General features: G+C 35.8%; 1 protein-coding gene across 2 annotated transcripts in view; it reads right to left on the bottom strand.

The window, feature by feature from the left end:
• Positions 1-21,503, bottom strand: part of NBEA (neurobeachin) — a 671,823-nt gene that overhangs the window by 263,668 nt on the left and 386,652 nt on the right. For both annotated transcript variants that reach the window (XM_088842722.1, XM_088842723.1), the window contains exon 39: positions 17,993-18,117. In XM_088842722.1, coding sequence (XP_088698848.1) covers positions 17,993-18,117 — 125 coding nt within the window. The remainder of the gene's footprint in view (positions 1-17,992; positions 18,118-21,503) is intronic.

Below are 21,503 nucleotides of genomic sequence, written 5' to 3'. Positions count from 1 at the left end.
AACATTTATCTAAATTAATGTGTATGAGATCCAAAGGTGCTTTTCAATCACAATATCCTTTATGAATTAGACTTTCATTTATCAAAATTACAGGCAAAAAGAGGTAAGGTCTCAAAGGGCTGTCTCATTACAAGGCTTATAAACACTGTCCTTAGGAAGAATTGGTTTAACACCCAACAAATCAAAATCTGATTGGGAAGGGAATTTATCTAAGATCATCTATCTTCAGAAGACATGTTGGACTGAGAGCACCTCTTGGCCTCTTTTGCCATTCATCAAGAAATTAACGAGCGGGTACCACAAACCACCAGAAAGCCTTAGATTCGAAAATGTGAATTATGTGTAAACCTGGACGGGATAGACATATATGCTTATTTTCCAAGAAAAACATTAAAATGCCATAACATTTGAAAGGTTTCAGAATAAAAAAAATCCCATCAAATTATAGATTCACGAAGCCAAATTCAAAATTACACTTAAAATATTTTCCACATCATATTACAAATAACAAATGCAGGAAACTATCCTATACACATTAGATTTCTTAGTATGTAAATATGCTTAAAGCACTGTATGTGAAAATGTTATCTAATATAGTACACGGCATTACATGAATCTAAATAAAGCACCTTTCTCATAATATTTCTCTTAATAATAAGGATCCATATGAAACTATATATTAAAAGTGAAGTAACAAGAAAACTAAGATGTTTCTAGTTTTAGTACTGTTACTATACTCCAGCATTACCACTATAATAATAATTATCATTTAAAAGTTTTATTGCTATTTTAAACAAGTATAAGTTAAAATACAGAAATAAATTGGACACATTAACTTATCTTGATAATATTCAGAGAATATGTCTAACTGGAAAGTCTGGGCAATTAAGGCAAATAAATTATTTCATTTGCCCATCATATCTTTTTCTACTGATATACACAAGCAGTCATTGTAAAGAAAAGTACTATTCAGCAGTTTATTTCTGTTTAAGGAATTATTCTATAGTCAACTCTAAAATATCTATACCAATAAGGAAAAAAGTAATTCATAATAAGAGGCAAACAATAAATAAATTAAATATCTATATCAATAAGGAAAATAATAATTTATAATAACAGGTAAGCAATAAATCATGTCTGTTTTGCTAATGCACAAAGAAAAGATATAAACCCATAGCAAGCCAATTTTAGTGTTAGCATGTTTCTTATCAGTTTTATATTATAGTTATTATTCTGCATTGAGTTTGGAAATGTTTTTAATTTTCATTTATTAAAAATAATACATGGATATATATATCTACCTACCTACCTATGTACCTACCTATATTATGTATATTTACTCTGTGAGAATCTCTTCTCAATGTAATTTGATCTGTGCAATTTAAGTATATGGTCTATAACTCATGATCCTCTTCCTGCTTATTTAATCTCACTAATTTGCCAATCTGACCTCTTCGCACCTTGTGTTCCCCAAGAGCTGAAAGATTTTGTTACCAAACATGCCATACTGTTTCAAACCTTTAAGTCTGACATGTGGAGCTTCTTTTACATGGAATTTTCTCACCTGCTCTGTTCTTCAAGATTCAGTTTGATTACTCTCTTCACTGCATACATTTTGTATCTTATATATAGTCCCAATATACCGTTATTTTTGATATTTTTTCCTAAAAAAATTTTTTTTCATTTAGGTGTACTCTTAATGAGATTTTTATTTCCAGTGCAACAAGTGTAAAAAAAGTGGCAATCAATAAATATTTATTGAATGAGCACATGAAAATAAATACATAATCTGTGTATTAATCATTTTATATGTACAGCACTTCAGTTTAGTTCAGTTCAGTTGCTCAGTCGTGTCCAACTCTTTGTGACTCCACGGACTGCAGCATGCCAGGCTTCCCTATCCATCACCAATGCCCAGACCTTGCTCAAACTCACTTCCATCTGAGCTGGTGATGGAGAGTTATGACAAAACATGGTCCACTGGAGAAGGGGATGGCAAAACAATTCAGTTTTCTTGCCTTGAGAACCCCATGAAGAGTATGAAAAAGTACAGCACTTATGTTACTTTTCTCTTTATGTCCTTTACAATTTCCTCATACATGAGGAAGGTGAACTATGTGATTTGCAATTCTTTCCTTTTTTTTCTGTAAGCATCCATTAAGAAAATACTAAAAAAAAAAATCCAGACCAATCTCCTAGCTTCAGTTTCCTAGGCTGTTGGAAGAGGACTAAGTATTTACCAAGTGAACTCTTACAGGATTATTGCAGTGTTAAAATGAGACAATGGATGCTGAAATACTTTGAAATGCGTGAATATTATTTATACAGTGTTAGTAGCTCTGCTGCTGCTGCGTCACTTCAGTCGTGTCCGACTCTGTGTGACCCCACAGACAGAAGCCCACCAGGCTCCCCCGTCCCTGGGATTCTCCAGGCAAGAACACTGGAGTGGGTTGCCATTTCCTTCTCCAATTGTGAAAGTGAAAAGTGAAAGTGAAGTCGCTCAGTCGAGTCCGACCCTTAGCGACCCCACAGACTGCAGCCTACCAGGCTCCTCCATCCATGGGATTTTCTAGGCAAGAGTACTGGAGTGGCTTGCCATTGCCTTCTCCGGTTAGTAGCTCAGTCGTGTCCAACTCTTTGTGACCCTATGGATTGTAGCCCACCAGGCTCCTCTGTCCATGGGATTCTCCAGGCAAGAATACTGGAGTGGGATGCCGTTTTCTTCTCTAGAAATCTTTCTGACCCAGGAATCAAACCCACATCTATCACATCTCCCATAATAAGCTCTTAAAATGTTTTGTTAAAATGCTGAGAAAATAAACTAACAAGAGTATTAAAAAGAGTTTACTAAGTCCTTAATTTAAAACTGAACAAGAATACAACCCATGCTTTATCGATTACAACACTGCAAAGGGGGAAAAATGCAGGCTGATGAGAGGATCAAAAAAACTCAAATGAGCTACCAAATGCGTCTTAGGTCTTATGAGCACAATACCCAGCAATAATGGTTTCCCTTCCTTCAGTTGGGATTAGTCTTCCTGTCACCATGCTGTTGTGATACTCTGTTTATAATTCATTACAAGGCAATATGAGCCTTCAATGCCTCCATTAGACCAGATGCTTCCTGAAGACAGCAAGGACAGCATGTAAGCAGGTACCAATAAATGTTTGTAAAGTTGAAGAGAGTGTAAATAACTTACATTAAAAATTGTTTTCCCTCAATAATCATATCATTCACTTAAAGATATTATTAAATAAAATGATATAAGCATCAATATATTTGAAATTTGTTTTTGATTTTGAATAGAGTCATCTTAAGAATAGAAGTATTTGTAGTATCTTACATAAGGGAAAAAACTGCTTTCTCAACAAAGTTTATATCATAATTTGTTTTACAGAATTATATAGATGATCCATATAATATATAATTTTCTTCCATCATTGGAAGGGGATGGAAAGAATGAAAATTTCATCTCAATTTAATTTTATCTAAATATAATAATAGGAAATTCTAACATTTTTAAACATCGTGAAATCAGTTTAAGACGGCATTCATTTTGGGGGAAGAAATTCTTTTGAATATATAGCATTTCACAACATTTTTAGCTTGGAAAATGTGTTTTGACAAAATGGACTAGGACTATATGATATATTAACTATCATATGTAACTAGTATCATATATGTTACTAGTATCATTGATACTTTGGCAAATTTTAAAATAGAGGTTATTTTTTCTCATTAAAGGTGAAATCAGAGCAAGAAACACCTTTACAGAATAGTACTTTTAGTAACTCCAAATGATATTAGTTAATTTCCACTTTAAAAGGAAAATATTTTAAGATAAATATACCTCTCAGATGATTACATAGATATGGTGATAATATCTCATGCAATAATACATATGAATTAATCTATTACTGAGAAGTTTACAATTTTGAACATTTCAAAAAAGATGAAAAAACGCTTTTTGTTGTATTGAGAAACCTATCACTCAAAAATATTTTATGCCAATCTTAATGTGAGATAAAAGTAGCAGATACATACATAGAACAAACTACTGTAACAATCATTTACTAAATAAATAATTCTCTCCATAAATAATTTAAATTCAAAATTAAATTCTGCCTTTGACTTTATAGTACAAACATAGAATTTCCTTTCTTAAGAAGCATGAATGATGATGACAGAGAAATAAAGATCTGCTAAAGACCAAGGACTGAAAAAATACTCTTCTGTACAGAACAGGATTAAAGGAAAAACAGCCTTTGTAACAGAAAAATCCTAATGGTGAAGATTGTTAAAGTGACACTGAATAAAAACATTATTGGAATGAATGACTACAAGTCTCAGGATCTTATTTTTCTCCTTTATATCTGATGCTGAGTCAGGAGCCTTGCTTTATCAATACAAAATTATTTTATGAAAGCATGTACTTTCATAAGTGAAACAGATTGTTTCTATTCAAATAGACAACTGTTCTATTCAAACAGTTCCCATCTGTTGTTTCAAACAGACTTTAAATAAAAAATCTGAAGTTACTGACCACATTTAATAAATACAGGTAAAAAATCTGGACAGTTTAGACTCCTTCCTTAGTTGTGGGTATTTTAGTCTGAATGCACTGGATTTAATCATGGTTCTTATTTCAATTCATTTTTGCTGACAGAGAATATATTTTATAATCCAAAATAGATATTATTTATACCACCATAAAACTACCAAGAAACAAGCTTCAAATTTATAACAAATTTGATTCAGAAATGGTAATCCTTCCCTGAACTAATAATTGATGCTACTATTTATGGTCCATCTAGCATATTATTGTATCACATAAAATTATAGAGTACAGCATCCTTTGTGTTTTTACTAATAAAATGAGTAACTTGTGCAGACTTTTGATTGTTTTAAACGAGACATAAACCTTGTATCTGCAAGCAGGCTGTTCTCTGAAAAACTCAAAGAAAATATTTCAGTGGCAGGATAAATATGCAGAATTAGCAATATGGGCATTAATTAAGATGGAATGTTCACAGATTATTCTTCTAAGTGGTAAGTTCTTATTCACATTAGTTATGCTTGTAAACGATTTGCTAGACTATAAGAAATAAAAGAAAATGGCTACCTAACATCAACAGTTATTGCTCTGTGGAAAAGGACATCAAGGACACTTGCAAGTAAAAGAATTGGATCAATATTAACGTGATTTTCATTTCATGCTTCCCCAACTCCAGTAAGCTGACAATATACTCTGATTATGTGAACTGCCTCAGAGTAACACAGAAAAGGTTATTAGAGCAAGAGGTGGAAATGGAATGCACTTTTTATATTGACAGCCCTGCTAATAGAGTATACTGATTTTCAAAGACAAGCAGTGCATTTTTACAATTTGGTTCTGACAGCAAAAAATGGAATTTCATTTATTCCTAATTCAAAATATTCATATGTAAGCAGTATTTCTTAGCGCAGACCAACAAAGGGGATATTCATAAACAGCATTTTTAACATAAAAAATTCAATTAAAAAGGTATAAGAAAATATTGTTGAATTTAAGTGCAGCATGCTAACTTAACAATCTTCTTAATGGAGTGAAAACAGAAAACTGCTCTACGCTTTTTAAAGGAAATTTGATAAGCCATACTTCAAGACTATACATGAAGATAAATGTAGAATATCTGTTTTAGGCTGAATATATATTATGTGGTAGGATTCTGTTGATCATTAAGTTAGGGTGATTTTAAAATATTTTAAATAGGATTTCATTACATTAAAAATCACATGGCACACCTGTGGGGAAAAAATGCTAAAACTTATAGAAAATTTGGGCCAGTTTGGAACCCTCTAAATAGCATAAAGAAGAGAGATAATGGATTATTCACCTTTGTGACTTCTTGAATAAATAGCATAGTGTTTGGTCCCTATGTTAAAAAGTATGCTTAGAAAAAGGTCAGCAGGAAATAAGTATTTCAAAATGGTAAAGGCAGCTATCTTCACATGGTTGTCTTTGAGTGCCCTTTTCCTCCCTTCTTTAAAATTTTTGAGCATTATCTAGATTTTCTACAATGATCATGTTTATTTTCAGGAAAGAAGGAAGGGAAGATAAAAGGGAGGGGAAAACACACAAAAGAAAATTTTCACTATGAGTCTAGAGGGGTAGATGGCAGATGAGTGGCAGAATGGAAAACTTTTGCAACTCTTGGAATGAAAGAAAAGATGAACTGGACAACTTGAACAGGGGCTGAGAAGGTGGGGAGACTTCCTTTGGCAGTGAATGGCATTAACCTGGGGAATGAAGCTTGGTGTTTCTTTTTTCAGATCAGTCGCTCAGTCATGTCCGACTCTGCAACCCCATGGACCGCAGCATGCCAGGCCTCCCTGTCCATCACCAACTCCCAGAGTTTACTCAAATTCATGTCCATTGAGTTGGTGATGCCATCCAACCATCTCATCCTCTGTCGTCCCCTTCTCCTCAAGCCTTCAATCTTTCCCAGCATCAGGGTCTTTTTCTTTCTTAAGCCTTACATAAAATTCAGTGTGGATATTTTACTTTAAAAATATGAGAAATGGGAGTAGGAGATGTTCTGAATAAACAAGCAATTAGCTCGGAGACATGGAATGTTAGTCACTTCAGTCGTATCCGACTCTTTGTAACCCCAGGGACTGGAGCCCTCCTCCAGGCTCCACTGTCCGTGAAATTCTCCAGGCAAGAATGCTGGAGTTGGTTGCCATTCCCTTCTCCAGGGGATCTTCTTGACCCAGGAACTGAATGCACCGCAGATAGATACTTTAATTTTTAAAAAATAGGATAGTTAAGAGATAATGTTGGTACAGCTTGTCTAAAACACTTTTAAAAACACCAAAGATATTTTAAATAATGTTTTTATAAATGACATTGAATGCACAGTCTGTGAATGACTGTCAGTTCACCTGTACTGAGAAACCTCTGTGGATGACAGACTAGACCAGTGGGCCAAAATTTGGCAGGTTAACTTTAGAGAGGGGCAATGTTCAATGAGACTCTAGGACTTGGAAAAATTTCAAATGTATCCACAGCAACACACTGTCTAGAAAAATAATGGTATTTAGATTGAGATTTTGCACTATATAAAATTTATTAGTTAAAGCCTTCATGGGTGGGTCAGTGGCAAAGAATCTGCCTACCAATGCAGGAGATGCAGGTTTGATCCCTGGGTCAGAAGATCTCCTGAAGAAGGAAATGGCAATTTGCTTCAGTATTCCTGCCTGGGAAATCCCATGGACAGGAAAGCCTGGTGGGCTACAATCCATGGGGTTGTAAAAGAGTTGGACCAACTGAGCAACTAAACAATAACAGGCATGTATTAGTTAGCATGACAATTTCTATGCTCCGTCATTTTCCCAAATAAAAATCCTCTTATGCTCTGCTGACAAACTATTTCACAGTATAGCTCCAAACAGCCTTTTCCCTATCTCCCCACACTACCTTTTGTTCCCCAAACAATTCACGCTGTGTTGTGTGGTCCCTTTGTCCATGCTGCCAACATTCCACTTACTGGCTTGGGAAGATCTCCATTCATCCTTTCAAGTCTAACTAAAATTTACTTATTCAATCAGACAGCCTTATTCACTGAGTCTGTGTAACATTTTAAATATATTTTGATGAAAATATTTATCATAATCTATTTTAATTAATTACAAATGTTAATTTTTGGGTACATTTTATAAAAATTAATCTAAAACTATGGAAAAGAATATGAGCAGTTCCATGCTGCTCAGCAATAGATCTATTGATATAATTTTGTCAGCTCCTTATCTTTGGTGGCTTTTGACTCACTAGGTGGAAATACAGTACAGACATAAAAAAACAATTACAGGATTTGAAAATATACTTATAGACTTATTCCATACACTATCATCCTTCAACGTGGTTATTGAAAAGGATGAATATATGTGCTAAAATGCTGTATGTATACTTTGAAATAGCAAGGAAAGATAAGAAAGCCTTCCTCATCAATCAATGCAAAGAAATAGAGAAAAAAAAAAAAGAATGGGAAAGACTAGAGATCTTTTCAAGAAAATTAGAGATACCAAGGGAACATTTCAAACAAAGATGGGCTCAATAAAGGACAGAAATGGTATGGACCTAACAGAAGCAGAAGATATTAAGAAGAGGTGGCAAGAATACACAGAACTTGACAAAAAATATTTTCACGACCTAGATAATCACGATGGTGTGATCACTCACACTCACCTACAGCCAGAAATCCTGGAATGTGAAGTCAAGTGGGCCTTACAAAGCATCAATATGAACAAAGCTAGTGGAGGTGAAAGGAGTACGTCAAGGTTGTATATTGTCACCTTGCTTATTTAACTTCTATGCAGAGTACATCATGAGGAACGATGGACTGGAAGAAGCACAAGCTGGAATCAAGATTGCTGGGAGAAATATCAATAACCTCAGATATGCAGATGACACCACCCTTATGGCAGAAAGTGAAGAGGAACTCAAAGGCCTCTTGATGAAAGTGAAAGAGGAGAGTGAAAAGGTTGGCTTGAAGCTCAACATTCAGAAAACGAAGATCATAGCATCTGGTCCCATCACTTCATGGGAAATAGATGGAAAAACAGTGGAAACAGTGTCAGACTTTATTTTTTTGGGCTCCAAAATCACTGCAGATGCTGATTGCAGCCAGGAAATTAAAAGATGCTTACTCCTTGGAAGGAAAGTTATGACCAACCTAGATAGCATATTAAAAAGCAGGGACATTACTTTGCTAACAAAGGTCCGTCTAGTCAAGGCTATGGTTTTTCCCGTGGTCATGTATGAATGTGAGAGTTGGACTGTGAAGAAAGCTGATTGCTGAAGAATTGATACTTTTGAACTGTGGTGCTGGAGAAGACTCTTGAGAGTCCCTTGGACTGCAAGGAGATCCAACCAGTCCATTCTAAAGGAGATCAATCCTGGGTGTTCATTGGAAGGACTGGTGCTAAAGCTGAAACTCCAATACTTTGGCCATCTCATGCGACGAGTTGACTCACTGGAAAAGACTCTGATGCTGGGAGGGATTAGGGGTGGGAGGAGACGGGGATGACAGAGAATGAGATGGCTGCATGGCATCACTGACTCAATGGACATGAGTTTGAGTGAACTCCGGGAGTTGGTGATGGACAGGGAGGCCTGGTGTGCTGTGATTCATGGGGTCGCAAAGAGTCGGACATGATTGAGTGACTGAACTGAACTGAACTGAGTGGAGGTGATGGAATTCCAGTTGAGCTATTTCAAATCCTAAAAGCTGATGCTGTGAAAGTGCTGCACTCAATATGTCAGCAAACGTGGAAAACTCAGCAGTGGCCACAGGACTGGAAAAGGTCAATTTTCATTTCAATCCCAAAGAAAGGCAATACCAAAGAATGCTCAAACTACCGCACAATTGCATTCATCTCACACGCTAGCAAAGTAATGTTCAAAATTCTCCAATCCAGGCTTCAGCAATATGTGAACTGTGAACGTCCAGATGTTCAAGTTGGTTTTAGAAAAGGCAGAGGAACCAGAGAACAAATTGCCAACATCTGCTGGATCATCGAAAAAGCAAGAGAGTTCCAGAAAAACACCTACATCTGCTTTATTGACTATGCCAAAGCCTTTGACTGTGTGGGTCACAATAAACTGTGGAAAATTCTGAAGGAGATGGGAATACCAGACCACCCGACCGGTGTCTTGAGAAAACTGTCAGGTCAGGAAGCAACAGTTAGAATTGGACATGGAACAACAGACTGGTTCCAAATAGGAAAAGGAGTACCTCAAGGCTGTATATTGTCACCCTGCTTATTTAACTTATATGCAGAGTACATCATGAGAAACGCTGGGCTGGAAGAAGCACAAGCTGGAATCAAGATTGCCGGGAGAAAGATCAATAACCTCAGATATGCAGATGATACCACCCTTATGGCAGAAAGTGAAGAAGAACTAAAGAGCCTCTTGATGAAAGTGAAAGAGGAGAGTGAAAAAGTTGGCTTAAAAGTCAACATTCACAAAACTAAGATCACGGCATCCAGTCCCATTACTTCATGACAAATAGATGGGGGAACAGTGGAAACAGTGACAGACTTTATTTTTTTGGGCTCCAAAATCACTGCAGATGGTGACTGCAGCCATGAAATTAAGATACTTACTCCTTGGAAGGAAAGTTATGACCAACCTAGACAGCATATTAAAAAGCAGAGACATTACTTTGCCAACAAAGGTCCGTCTAGTCAAGGCTATGGCTGACTATTCCAGTAGTCATGTATGGATGTACTATTCTAGTAGTCATGTATGGATGTGAGAGTTGGACTATAAAGAAAGCTGAGTGCAGAAGAACTGAGCTTTTGAACTGTGGTGTTGGAGAAGACTCTTGAGAGTCCCTTGGACTGCAAGGAGGTTCAACCAGTCCATCCTAAAGAGATCAGTCCCACGTGTTCATTGGAAGGATAGATGTTGAAGCTGAAACTCCAATACTTTGGCCACCTGATGCGAAGAGCTGACTCATTTGAAAAAACCCTGATGCTTGGAAAGATTGAGGGCAGGAGAAGGGGACAACAGAGGATGAGATGATTGGATGGCATCACTGACTCAATGGACATGGGTTTGGGTAGACTCCAGGAGTTCATGATGGACAGGGAGGTCTGGCGTGCTGTGGTTCATGGGGTTGCAAAGAGTTGGACACAAGTGAGCAACTGAACTGAACCGATACCTTGAAATGAATGAATTGTCAAGTAACAGCAGCAATTAAGTACATGAAATTGTATTAATGTGAATGCTTTAAATGAAATGGTTGAAAGATATGATTCCTGCCCTCAACTTTTTTTCTTTTATCTCAGAATATAAAATACCTAAAATCAAAATACTTTCTGATAACTTTATAGGGTGAGCTACTACCAAGTGCAAAATATTGATCCCATTCAAAGAAGTAAGTTAGGCTTTTTTATGCCTCCATGTCTTGGAAATTCCTGTTATTAAATCTGCTGCTTCTGATAAATTCCTAAGCTTCTCTCAAGTCAGTTCATAAGTAATTATTTCAGTGAAGCTGATTCCAATCCACTATCCCCAGAGTCATCCATCTTTCTTCTGTTCCTTTATGAAGTCCACTTCTCTCTATGAGAACAGCTTATTTCTTTCCACTAGACCAGGATTTTTCAACCGTGGTACTACTGATGTTTTCAGCTGGATTTTGTTGTCCTTTTGATGAACTGTCTGGTGAATGGTTGGGTATTTTAGCACCATTCTTAGTTTCTACCCTTTAGACACCAGGAACACGGGCTGCCTTCCATCCCTGTTGAGAATCACTACACTAAGCTAAGTGCTGTGAGGAGGCAGAAACTGTGTCTCATGCTCTGAACCCTGTACTTCATGCATGCATGGCATGTGGAAGATTCCTGATAAATGCTTTCCAATGAATGAAGCTACTTGTTTCCTCTTGAGTCAGTTTAAAGCCTTCTGTCTAAAGCTTCAACATAAAAACAGGGGAGCTGTTAAAACCCTGGTTGTAATGAAAATGTTCTTATATGAAAACTTTAAAATGCATTTTATGAACATATTTTATAAGTCAGCATTTAAATAATCCGTTTTAGTTCTTTTGAAGTGAAGTGAAGTTGCTCAGTCGTGTCCAACTCTTTGCAACCCTGTGGACTGTAGCCCACCAGGCTCCTCTGTCCATGGGATTCTCCAGGCAAGAATACTGAAGTGAGTTGCGATTTTAAGAGACTATAAAACCATGAGGTAAAGATGAGATTATATTAAAATATGCACTGGCATCAAAAAGAGCTGAAAGATGATTCCATGTACGTCTTTCTCTCACTCATACAAAAGTTACATCATTAATTTTTCAATAAATTATTTTAACAATAATCAGATCATCTGTTTCATTCAGGTATGAAGATTTAATTAATAATACAGCAACTAAAATGAACTTATATATGAACAATTATAAGATGTCTGCTAGAGACAATATGGTACAAACAATCGAGACAACTAGGTTAAAAACTCAAATAATCTTTTCCAACTACTTAAGTGTAAACTCTTCAAAAAATTGAAGTCAGAAAAAAAAAAATCAAGTCAGATAATTTGAAGTTCCTGTCTCAACAACCGTAAGTAGCTGCATTATTATTTTTTTTATTCTCAGTTCTTTTCTTGTTTCTTGATGACTGCAAGTAGCACTTTACAGTAGTCATGCATACACCATCAAAACTAATTTAATTCCAGATTTATTACAGAGCTGCTTTTTATTCATCAAGGTCATATCATGATAGCTTCACAAGCTTGGATAAACCAGGTGCTAAGCAGACACATCTCTGAGGAACCTAAGGATGTTCTCATTTGCAGTTCTCAGCATATGTTATTATTTATTGCCAAAGAAATGACTGATGAACTTTGTCATCTTTGCTCCATGTTTTTTTTTCCTCTGGCTAAAGCAGCCTGCCCTCCTCTGCGATGCCTGATCAGACCTATTTAGGATGACGTTTTTGATCACAGACATGGGGGAGTCTGAGATCTTAAGCTTTGATGAAACATTGTTCCACTATAATTTCATGGAAGGGAAACAGAGTCCAAAATTATAATTGACGATCAACAAGACAACCAAACTTATTAAGATTTTTACTATTTTTTTGACAGCATAATCTTTTAGTGCCAGAATCTGTCTAGTTTGTTTCATTTTAATATACAAGAACACTCCTATTTCAATCATTTGCTTATTAGCTAATTTGCCTTGAAGAAAAAAGTCCAGCAGGTCAAAAGATGAATTTATAGTTTAAAATATTTTCCTTATATTCTTCCATTGCTATGGTCTGCAAAATTCCTGATAATCAATTAAATTTGCACTTGAATGAGATTTTAGTATTAGAAAATACTGAAATAGCACATTGAGTACATATGAAATTAGAACATTAAACACCAGGAACAAAAATTGCATGCCTGTAGGTTTTTATTAATCACATTCCAACACCAGAGGCTGAAAGCATATCAAATCACACCAAATCTTTCGCACATGACAACCTCATTAATTATTCAACTCATTAGTATTACTAAGAAGCATGAAAAGCTCCATCAGTGCTAAGGATGTTTTCCAACTGAAAAGGTCAACCAAAAGTTTTAATAATGAAATGGAAGAGAACACTTTTCAAGGTAAATATGAAATAATTCTCTGTTATGTCTCTTGAAAATATATCCAATTCTGTTATTTGTTCATTTAAAATAAAGTATTACTAATGTATTTGTTTTGTGGTTCCAAATAAATTACCTAAAAATAATGTCATGAAATTTAAACTCCAGCTGTTTCTGTCCACCACACGAAAGTTTAACTATAATTTAATCTAAAATGTTTGAATTGAAGGAAAAGTCTAGTGATTCAAAACATATTTATTAAAACATTAACTCTGCAAATTCAGTTTCACTTCTATTATATTAATATACGCTCACATTCTCGAAACATAGTGTACTACATGAACAGAGAAACATGACCAGTGATCAGTCTGAGGGACTGTTTTGATGGCCATGTAAATATTCCCTATTTAAATAATTTTAGGTTATTCTTTCAGCTTGTACAACTTGGTTAACATTCTGAAAACTTAGATCACTGATTCAAATATTTCTAGACTTAACATTCCAGTCATAAAATATTCTTTTGTTCCTAAAACAATTTTGTTACCACAATGTAGATGAACAGGAAAAAAAAAACCAAAAACTGACTATAGATTACAGCAGAGTTTCTCTGTGCATTTAATGTTTAACTTTCAAGACAGAATTTGAAATACTGCAATTATTTAATACAGAAGAAGAAATAATTGAACTTCAATTTGTTCTAGAAGCTCTCTCAAAATTTGTAGGTTTGTGCTATATTTATACCCTTCATCTACATCTACACAAACCAAAACATTAAATCATTTGGATGTTAGTCTACATACTGCCAGACTTTAAGGTACTTAAAACACATTTAAATGTTTAATGGGAGGCAGAATGGCCAGATGATGGTCTCAGTTTTGTTAGCTTTTATGAATGTTCTGGGAAAATGTGAATACAAAAGCTTTCTCTAAAATATACAAAATATGTTTTCAATTAAGTCTTTCAACATCTATTTTCATTGAATGAAGTGTTTTGTAATAATTAATGACATTTATTTCCTATTTCTTCTGAAGAAATACTTTATACATAGGTTAGAAGGCACAAAAGTGTTTGGGAGAAGATACAGGATTATGTTCCAGGCCATCTGTAATTCCTCTTTCTACTTCCAGGTACAGATCGTTCCAGGGAGAACTTTTCACTCACCTCTTCACATCCTCCATAATTCACATACTCCCTACCCTCCTACACACTTCCTAAAGTCCTCCGATGTGAAGTTGAAGAGGAGTGTTCTAGAACTGTTTCTGGAAGTAGAACTGTTTGAATTCTTTTTGTCTTCTACTACCCATCCTAGGGGCTTCCCGGGTGGCTCAGTGGTAAAAGAGTAAGCCTGCAATGCAGGAGATGCAGGAACCATGAGTTCAATCCCTGAGTTGGGAAGATCCCACGGGTTCAATGCCTGGAGAAACCCATGGACAGAGAGCCTGGTGGGCTACAGTCCATGGGGTCACAAAGAGTTGGATACGACTGAAGCGGCTGACCACAGTAGAGCACACTCTACCTTAACTCCAGGAATGACCTCAATGGTACCATGTGGATGTCCTGAATACTTTAAGGCATACATGCGGTCTTTGTTCTAAATATGCATAAAATAAAAACATACTCTACTTTCCTTTTATCAAAGAATCCAACTCAGGAGGGATAATAGGTTCTGAATATTTCCAATGATCTACTATTCAAAATTCATAAACAACTGTGTTATGCTGTGCTAAGTCACTTCAGTCGCGTTCGACTCTCTGCGACCCTATGGACTGTAGCTCACCATGCTCCTCTGTCCATGGGATTCTCCAGGCAAGAACACTGGAGTAGGTTGCCAGGCCCTCCTCCAGAAGATTTTCTGTCCCAGGGATCAAACCTGCATCTCTTATGTCTCCTTCATTGGCCAGGAGGTTCTTTACCACTAGCACCACCTGAGAAGCCCTCATCAATCACTATATATTTTAACACACATTTATACTACACAGATGTTTACTATCACCTATATCTTTCATCTATTTAAAAATCAGAATTTTATATTTTAGTTTAGAGACATTAGTAATGGTTACTATATTACTAAAATACATGACAGTCAATCTTAAAAAGATTTTAATAAAAAAATAAGTTTATTTCTGATAAGGTTTGACCCTGGTTTAGCAAAAGAGACATTTTACAAATTGAACATACACAGTAAGGCATCCATTTTTATAGAAAAACAAAAGAAGTATTTTTCTAACAGACCCTTTCTATAAGCAACCTGTAGAATGACAAATGTGTTATAATGTGAATCCTATACAAATGTGGTATTGGCAACTCAGTGTCACTAATAATATCACGCCAGCCCAACCTCTATTACAAATTGTTTTTAGATGTTTCTAATTTCAAATGAGATGAATTCAACATGAATTGATGAAAATGCCTAAATGGATGTGTATAAAATGAAGTTTAAAAAATTTTAAGTTCACATTATAAAGCATGCCATTTTAAGTAGATATTTTTAAGAATTTCTTTTGTAGGACATAAAGGTTAGAACTCATTTTAACTTGGTGTTAATTCCTTAGGTATCAGAATCCTTAGGTGATTTTTTTTTTTTGAGTTGATTAAAGAAATCACCTACAGTACAAGTCAACTATTGTCTATATATATATATATATTTAGCACTGTCTTTCCTGTAGTAACTTTTACTATATAGTATTATTTTAGGTATAATAGTTTCGGGGCTTCCCTCGTGGCTCAGACTGTAAAGAATCCGCCTGCAGTGCAGGAGACTGGGGTTCAATCTCTGGGTCAGGAAGGTCCCCTGGAGAAGGGAATGGCTGCCGACTCCAGTATTCTTGCCTAGAGAATTCCACGGACAGAGGAGCGTGGAATCCTCACATATTTATTTTTGTTGTGATCCTCAATAAACTATATCAATTCACAGACTATTTATATAGTAAATTTTCAAAGCTGTGTACATTTTCTTTCTATTAAGGTTACATATTTTCTCTGTTTAATCTATCAGAGCATGAATGGCATCCTCTGCTCCATATTATTATGGTAAATTTTAAAACACATGGCTCACTGTTGTGCGTTGATGTTGTTTTGGCACTAAGTAATGTTCAACTCTTTTGTGACCCCACAGACTGTAGCCCACCAGGCTTCTCTGGCCATTGGATTTTCCAGGCAAGAATATTGGAGTGAGTGGCCATCTCCCACTCCAGGGGCTCTTCCTGAACCAGGAATAGAATCCTCGTCTTTACCACTAAGCCACCTGGGAAGCCCCATGGCTCACTTATTACTCTCAAATTGAAAAAAAAAACAAACAAAAAACAAAAATCAAGTGACTATGAGAATCAGTTCAGTTCAGTTCAGTAGCTCAGTCGTGTCCGACTCTCCGCGACCCCATGAATCACAGCACGCCAGGCCTCCCTGTCCATCACCAACTCCCGGAGTTCACTCAAACTCATGTCCACAGAGTCAGCGATGCCATCCAGCCATCTCATTCTCTGTCGTCCCCTTCTCCTCCCGCCGCCAACCTTTCCCAGCATCAGAGTCTTTTCCAGTGAGTCAACTCGTCGCATGAGGTGGCCAGAGTATTGCAGTTTCAGCTTTAGCATCAGTCCTTCCAATGAACACCCAGGATTGATCTCCCTTAAAATGGACTGGTTAGTTAATAACAAAAATATATGGATAGTATTCAATTATGGTATTTTCTGAGGGTATGTGGTTTATAAAATTGTGATATGATCAATCAAACTTAAATTTCTTAGACTATTTAAAATTAGGTACACAGACAGAATAGCCCTATGTACACATTTTGGTGGACAGACATCTAAAGTAGCAGCATTTTTATTAAATTACAAAAAATATTTTGATATTTACTATTTATTGCACATTTTATATGGAGAAGGCAATGGCAAGCCACTCCAGTACTCTTGCCTAGAAAATCCCATGGATGGAGGAGCCTGGTAGGCTGCAGTCCGTGGGGTCGCTAAGGGTCGGACACGACTGAGCGACTTCACTTTTATTTTTCACTTTTACACATTGGAGAAGGAAATGGCAACCCACTCCAGTGTTCTTGCCTGGAGAATCCCAGGGAAGGGGGAGCCCGGTGGGCTTCCGTCTATGGGGTCACACAGAGTCGGACACGACTGAAGTGACTTAGCAGCAGCAGCACATTTTATAAAGGACAATTTAGGGTACAATTCTACTGTAGTGTGATAGCTCATGCTATCTTTAATATAGGATGGTATTTTTCAAACTTTATTTGCAGTTGGAGGATTGTGAACTTACACGGGCATACGGAGGCATGATTTATTTTATTAGACTGAAAATGATAGAATAGGGTTAAAACAGAGAATGCCATGTAGTGAGATTATTAATAAGATATTTATTTCAGTTAAATACTCAAGTATGTGCAGGTATATGTATATATATATAACAATACATGTTTGTATATACATTTCATGTATGCTCACACAGTGTATATATGTACACATACCCACACAAATTATACATAAAAATATATAATTGTGAATACACAATTACAATAGTAAATTTAAGTGAAAAAATCTGAAAGACCAAAGTTTGAAGCATGCTGAAAAGGAAAATGACTTTACTGTTGTTTTAGGCTGTGTAAGAAGGATGGTGGGTAATAACCAAGTATGTAAAGTCTTCTAATCTATTACAAAGAAGCTGAAGAGTCTAACATACATCACGTGGGAGAAATACTGGGTTAATTAAGTGTAACCTAAATGATGTTGCACAATAAAGTAAAATGTAACATTTTTGACTTATGACATGGAGAACCTGAAAAGGTACTGAAAGAAAAAAAAACTATCAACCACAGAGAGTCCCCTCACATTGAGGAGCATTCCTGTGTAAGAGGCACTGGTACTCACCGTACTCAATCGCAGCTTTGAGCAACGCTTCAGCATGAGTGGAGCCAAATGCATTACGGACAAACCGTCTTCTTCGACGAAGATCATCTTCCCAGTAATCCAAACGCCAGAAATCATGCAATTGGCTAAGAATGGGAACATGAAAAACAAGAATAATTATTAATAATGATATATAACTGGAAACACACTTTTTCAAGTTATATGAATTAACATACTGTTTACACAATAAAATTTAAAAGCTTTGCCCACTTTCTTTTAAGGATTAAATATTATCTGGAGACCTGGGTTCAATCTCTGGGTTGGGAAGATCCCTTGGAGAAGCAAAAGGTTATCCATTCCAGTATTCTGGCCTGAAGAGTTCTATGGACTGTAGAGTCCATGGGGCTGCAAGAAGTCAAACATGACTGAGCGACTTTCACACATTCAACCCATCAAGAACGTGAATGGCATTATATATTATGGTAACTTTAACTCTTAATAACGAATGCAATTAAACCTTTATTTCTTTAGTCTCATTGGAAAATTAAGGCAGCTTTTGAGATATTTCTGTTTTACAACTGTATTTGTATACTTATGTTTCCTCTGCAAATGAACAAACTTAAAATACTAACATTCTCATATTTTAGGCATTATAACATTCAGGTCTGCTTTCCTTACAGTGTTCCTTCTTCTACTAAAAACATTAATCACTGGGAGTTTAGAACAAATGCAGCATCAAATTACAAGTATTAATGGCACAGTTTGCATTCTTTTACACTGTTTTTAACAAGGCTTGTAAATCACAGGATAGACCTCACTGCAAATAGTTTGCAATTTAATGACCATGGTTTCTTAGTAACTGAATTAAGAACTATAAAATATTGCCCACTTGGATTTGGTGGAACAATGATTAAAATAATGTGCTGAAATATTCATTGAAATAATTCCCTACTGCCCACAACAACCTGAGAAAAGTGCAATTTTATCCATTATTAATAATACTGAATTAGAGCTGCAAAAAATTCCAGTATGTGGTAATTGTCTTGGTAAATTATTATTCTAATGCTCACAGAGTCCTTAGATGATTTTATAGCTTTCAGCTAATATAAACCATTAACAATCATGGCCATCATTGGGTAACACTGTCTAAACTATGTTACACTTTAAACCAATATTAAAAATCTACGTGATATTAGAGAAAACAACTGAAATATATTTGTTGTATATCGATGGAACATTTTACGATATCACTTTTAAGTTCAATTTAGTTTCGTAAATATTAGTGATAAATGCTGCTGCTTGAAAAATCTGTTTCTCTCTGTATAGTACTTGGAGACATATACTCAAAAGATAATATCAACATTCTGACTTTCCTGAGCATCACCATTCATAAAAACATATAAAATGCTTTCACAGAAGGTTCAATTTCAGTTTTTATTTTGATATTTTATTATACAAGAACACTGTGCTTGATTAAGGCAGAAACTATACAATTTGCTCATCATCTCTCTAGCACAATGTCTGGCACATACTGTGTTTTTAATAAGCATTCGATGAATTAATTTAAAACAATTTTTTGTTACTTTGAAAATCTGCAGAAAATTATAGTCATTGAGAACAAAAATTTTACATTTTATGGGTATTTAATTTTTTCTATAACTTAATTGTAAAAGGACATGTCAATATAAGGGATACATAAAAACATTAAAATTATAATAATTTATATTTTTATATACTTGTTTTTCTAAACATATAATTTTATTTTTCTGTCAAAATGAGAATTACCTGTTGATTAATTATTACAAATAGTGTACCTCTGTCATTAATTTAAAACAGGAAATTTCTACCCTTACAAATGCAAATTAATTCTAATAGTTTGAGGAAGACCACTTGCTATATAATGATTTTCCTTAAAAGTATGTTAAATTTAAGTAACCAATTTCACGTGCAGAAACCTGATATCTGATGTTTTCACCAATTTCTAACCACAGACATACTTGACTCTATTCCTCCAATTAAATATAACTTAAAAATAAGTTGGATGAAACATATATACAAAATAAACATAACAAAATTCTGAATAGAGCGTGGAAGGTGGACAGGTTAAGGACCACAGGGCCTGAGAACAACAAAGTGGTGAGTTCCTCCCTGGTTTATTTTTTCGTCTTAGATACCCCAGATTTGGAGGCAAAGAAGCTAGCAATCCAGACAGGACAATAGGTACAGACAAAAAAAAAAAAAAAGAAAAGCCCCATAAAAGCATGTTTCTCTAGCAGAAAGATGAAGAAAAGGGCACCCTAGGAAGACAGGAAACTTGATGACAATTACTGTACTCCAGCCAAACACCACAGAGAAGCTATGCCCCCCACAGACACACACTAGCAAAGGATGAGTGGGGAGTGTAGATCTGAAACCTCATGATGGTATAATGGGGCGCCCTCACATCCACACTAGGGTGGTGATATCAGAGAAAGTGAAATAAGGAGCCAGGACTCTCATCTCTGCTGGTTGCTGATCAGGCGCCCCACCCTCAAGGAGTCAGTGGAGAACATGTGGAGAGCCTGCATTTCCTTCCCCTGTGGGCAGAATGAGGCATCCTTCTCTCTTTCCTATGGATGGTATTGGAAGGAGGCACAGTACAGTTAGGACTTCTACTACTAACAGAAAGAAATGAGGCCACCCGCCAATAGTGGACACCATGTGGGGAGCTGGAACTCCTAACCCTGTCAAGCAGTAATGAAGAGTTGCCCACTTCCTAGAAGTCAATGGAAGGGAGGTGGGGAACCTAGACTGCTATCTCCACCTGGTAGTGAAGAAGCTGTCCTCCCCACCTGCCCTGGTGGAGCAACATAAGAGAAAGTCAACTAAAATAGAAGAGTTAAATGAGATAAAAATATCTCAGAAAATAATAATTTAAAACATCATGCTTTAATTTCAAATTACTTGTTATACCATGAATCTGGAAGATCTCAAACGGAATGTAAAAAGATCATCAATAGATGCCAATGCTGAGATGACAAGGATATTAGAATTTCCTGACAAGGATTTTAAACCAGCCATGATGAAAAGGACTAGGCTTCAGTGAGCAATTATGAACATAATTGATAGAAAAAAATAGAGAAAGACTCAGCAAACAGTTCCAGCAAAATAAATAAGTAAAACAGATGATGTAAAGAGGTACCAAATGGAAATTTAAGAACTATTAAATATGGTGAACAAAATAAAAAACTTAGTAGATGGGTTTAACAGAAGAATGAAGGGGACAGAAGAAAAAAAAAAAAGTTAACCAGAAGACAGAACAATAGAAATTAACCAATCTGAACAGTAGAGAGTAAAGAGACTGAAAAAAATTGAATAGAGCCTCAGAGATTTATGGATTACAACATGTAACATTTGGGTTATTGGAGTCCTGGAAGCAGATGAGAAAGAAAGCAGGACTGAAATAGAATCTGAAGAAATAATGGCTGAATACTTCCCAAATTTGAAAAAAAGAAAAACACAACATAAATAAGTACAGATTTAGGAAGCTGAG

Source organism: Moschus berezovskii, chromosome 13 (genome assembly GCF_049115385.1).
Source record: "Moschus berezovskii isolate FMDL1 chromosome 13, NW_MosBer_1.0, whole genome shotgun sequence".
NCBI classification, from domain to species: Eukaryota; Metazoa; Chordata; class Mammalia; order Artiodactyla; family Moschidae; genus Moschus; species Moschus berezovskii.
This window is presented reverse-complemented; position numbering and strand designations above follow the sequence as displayed.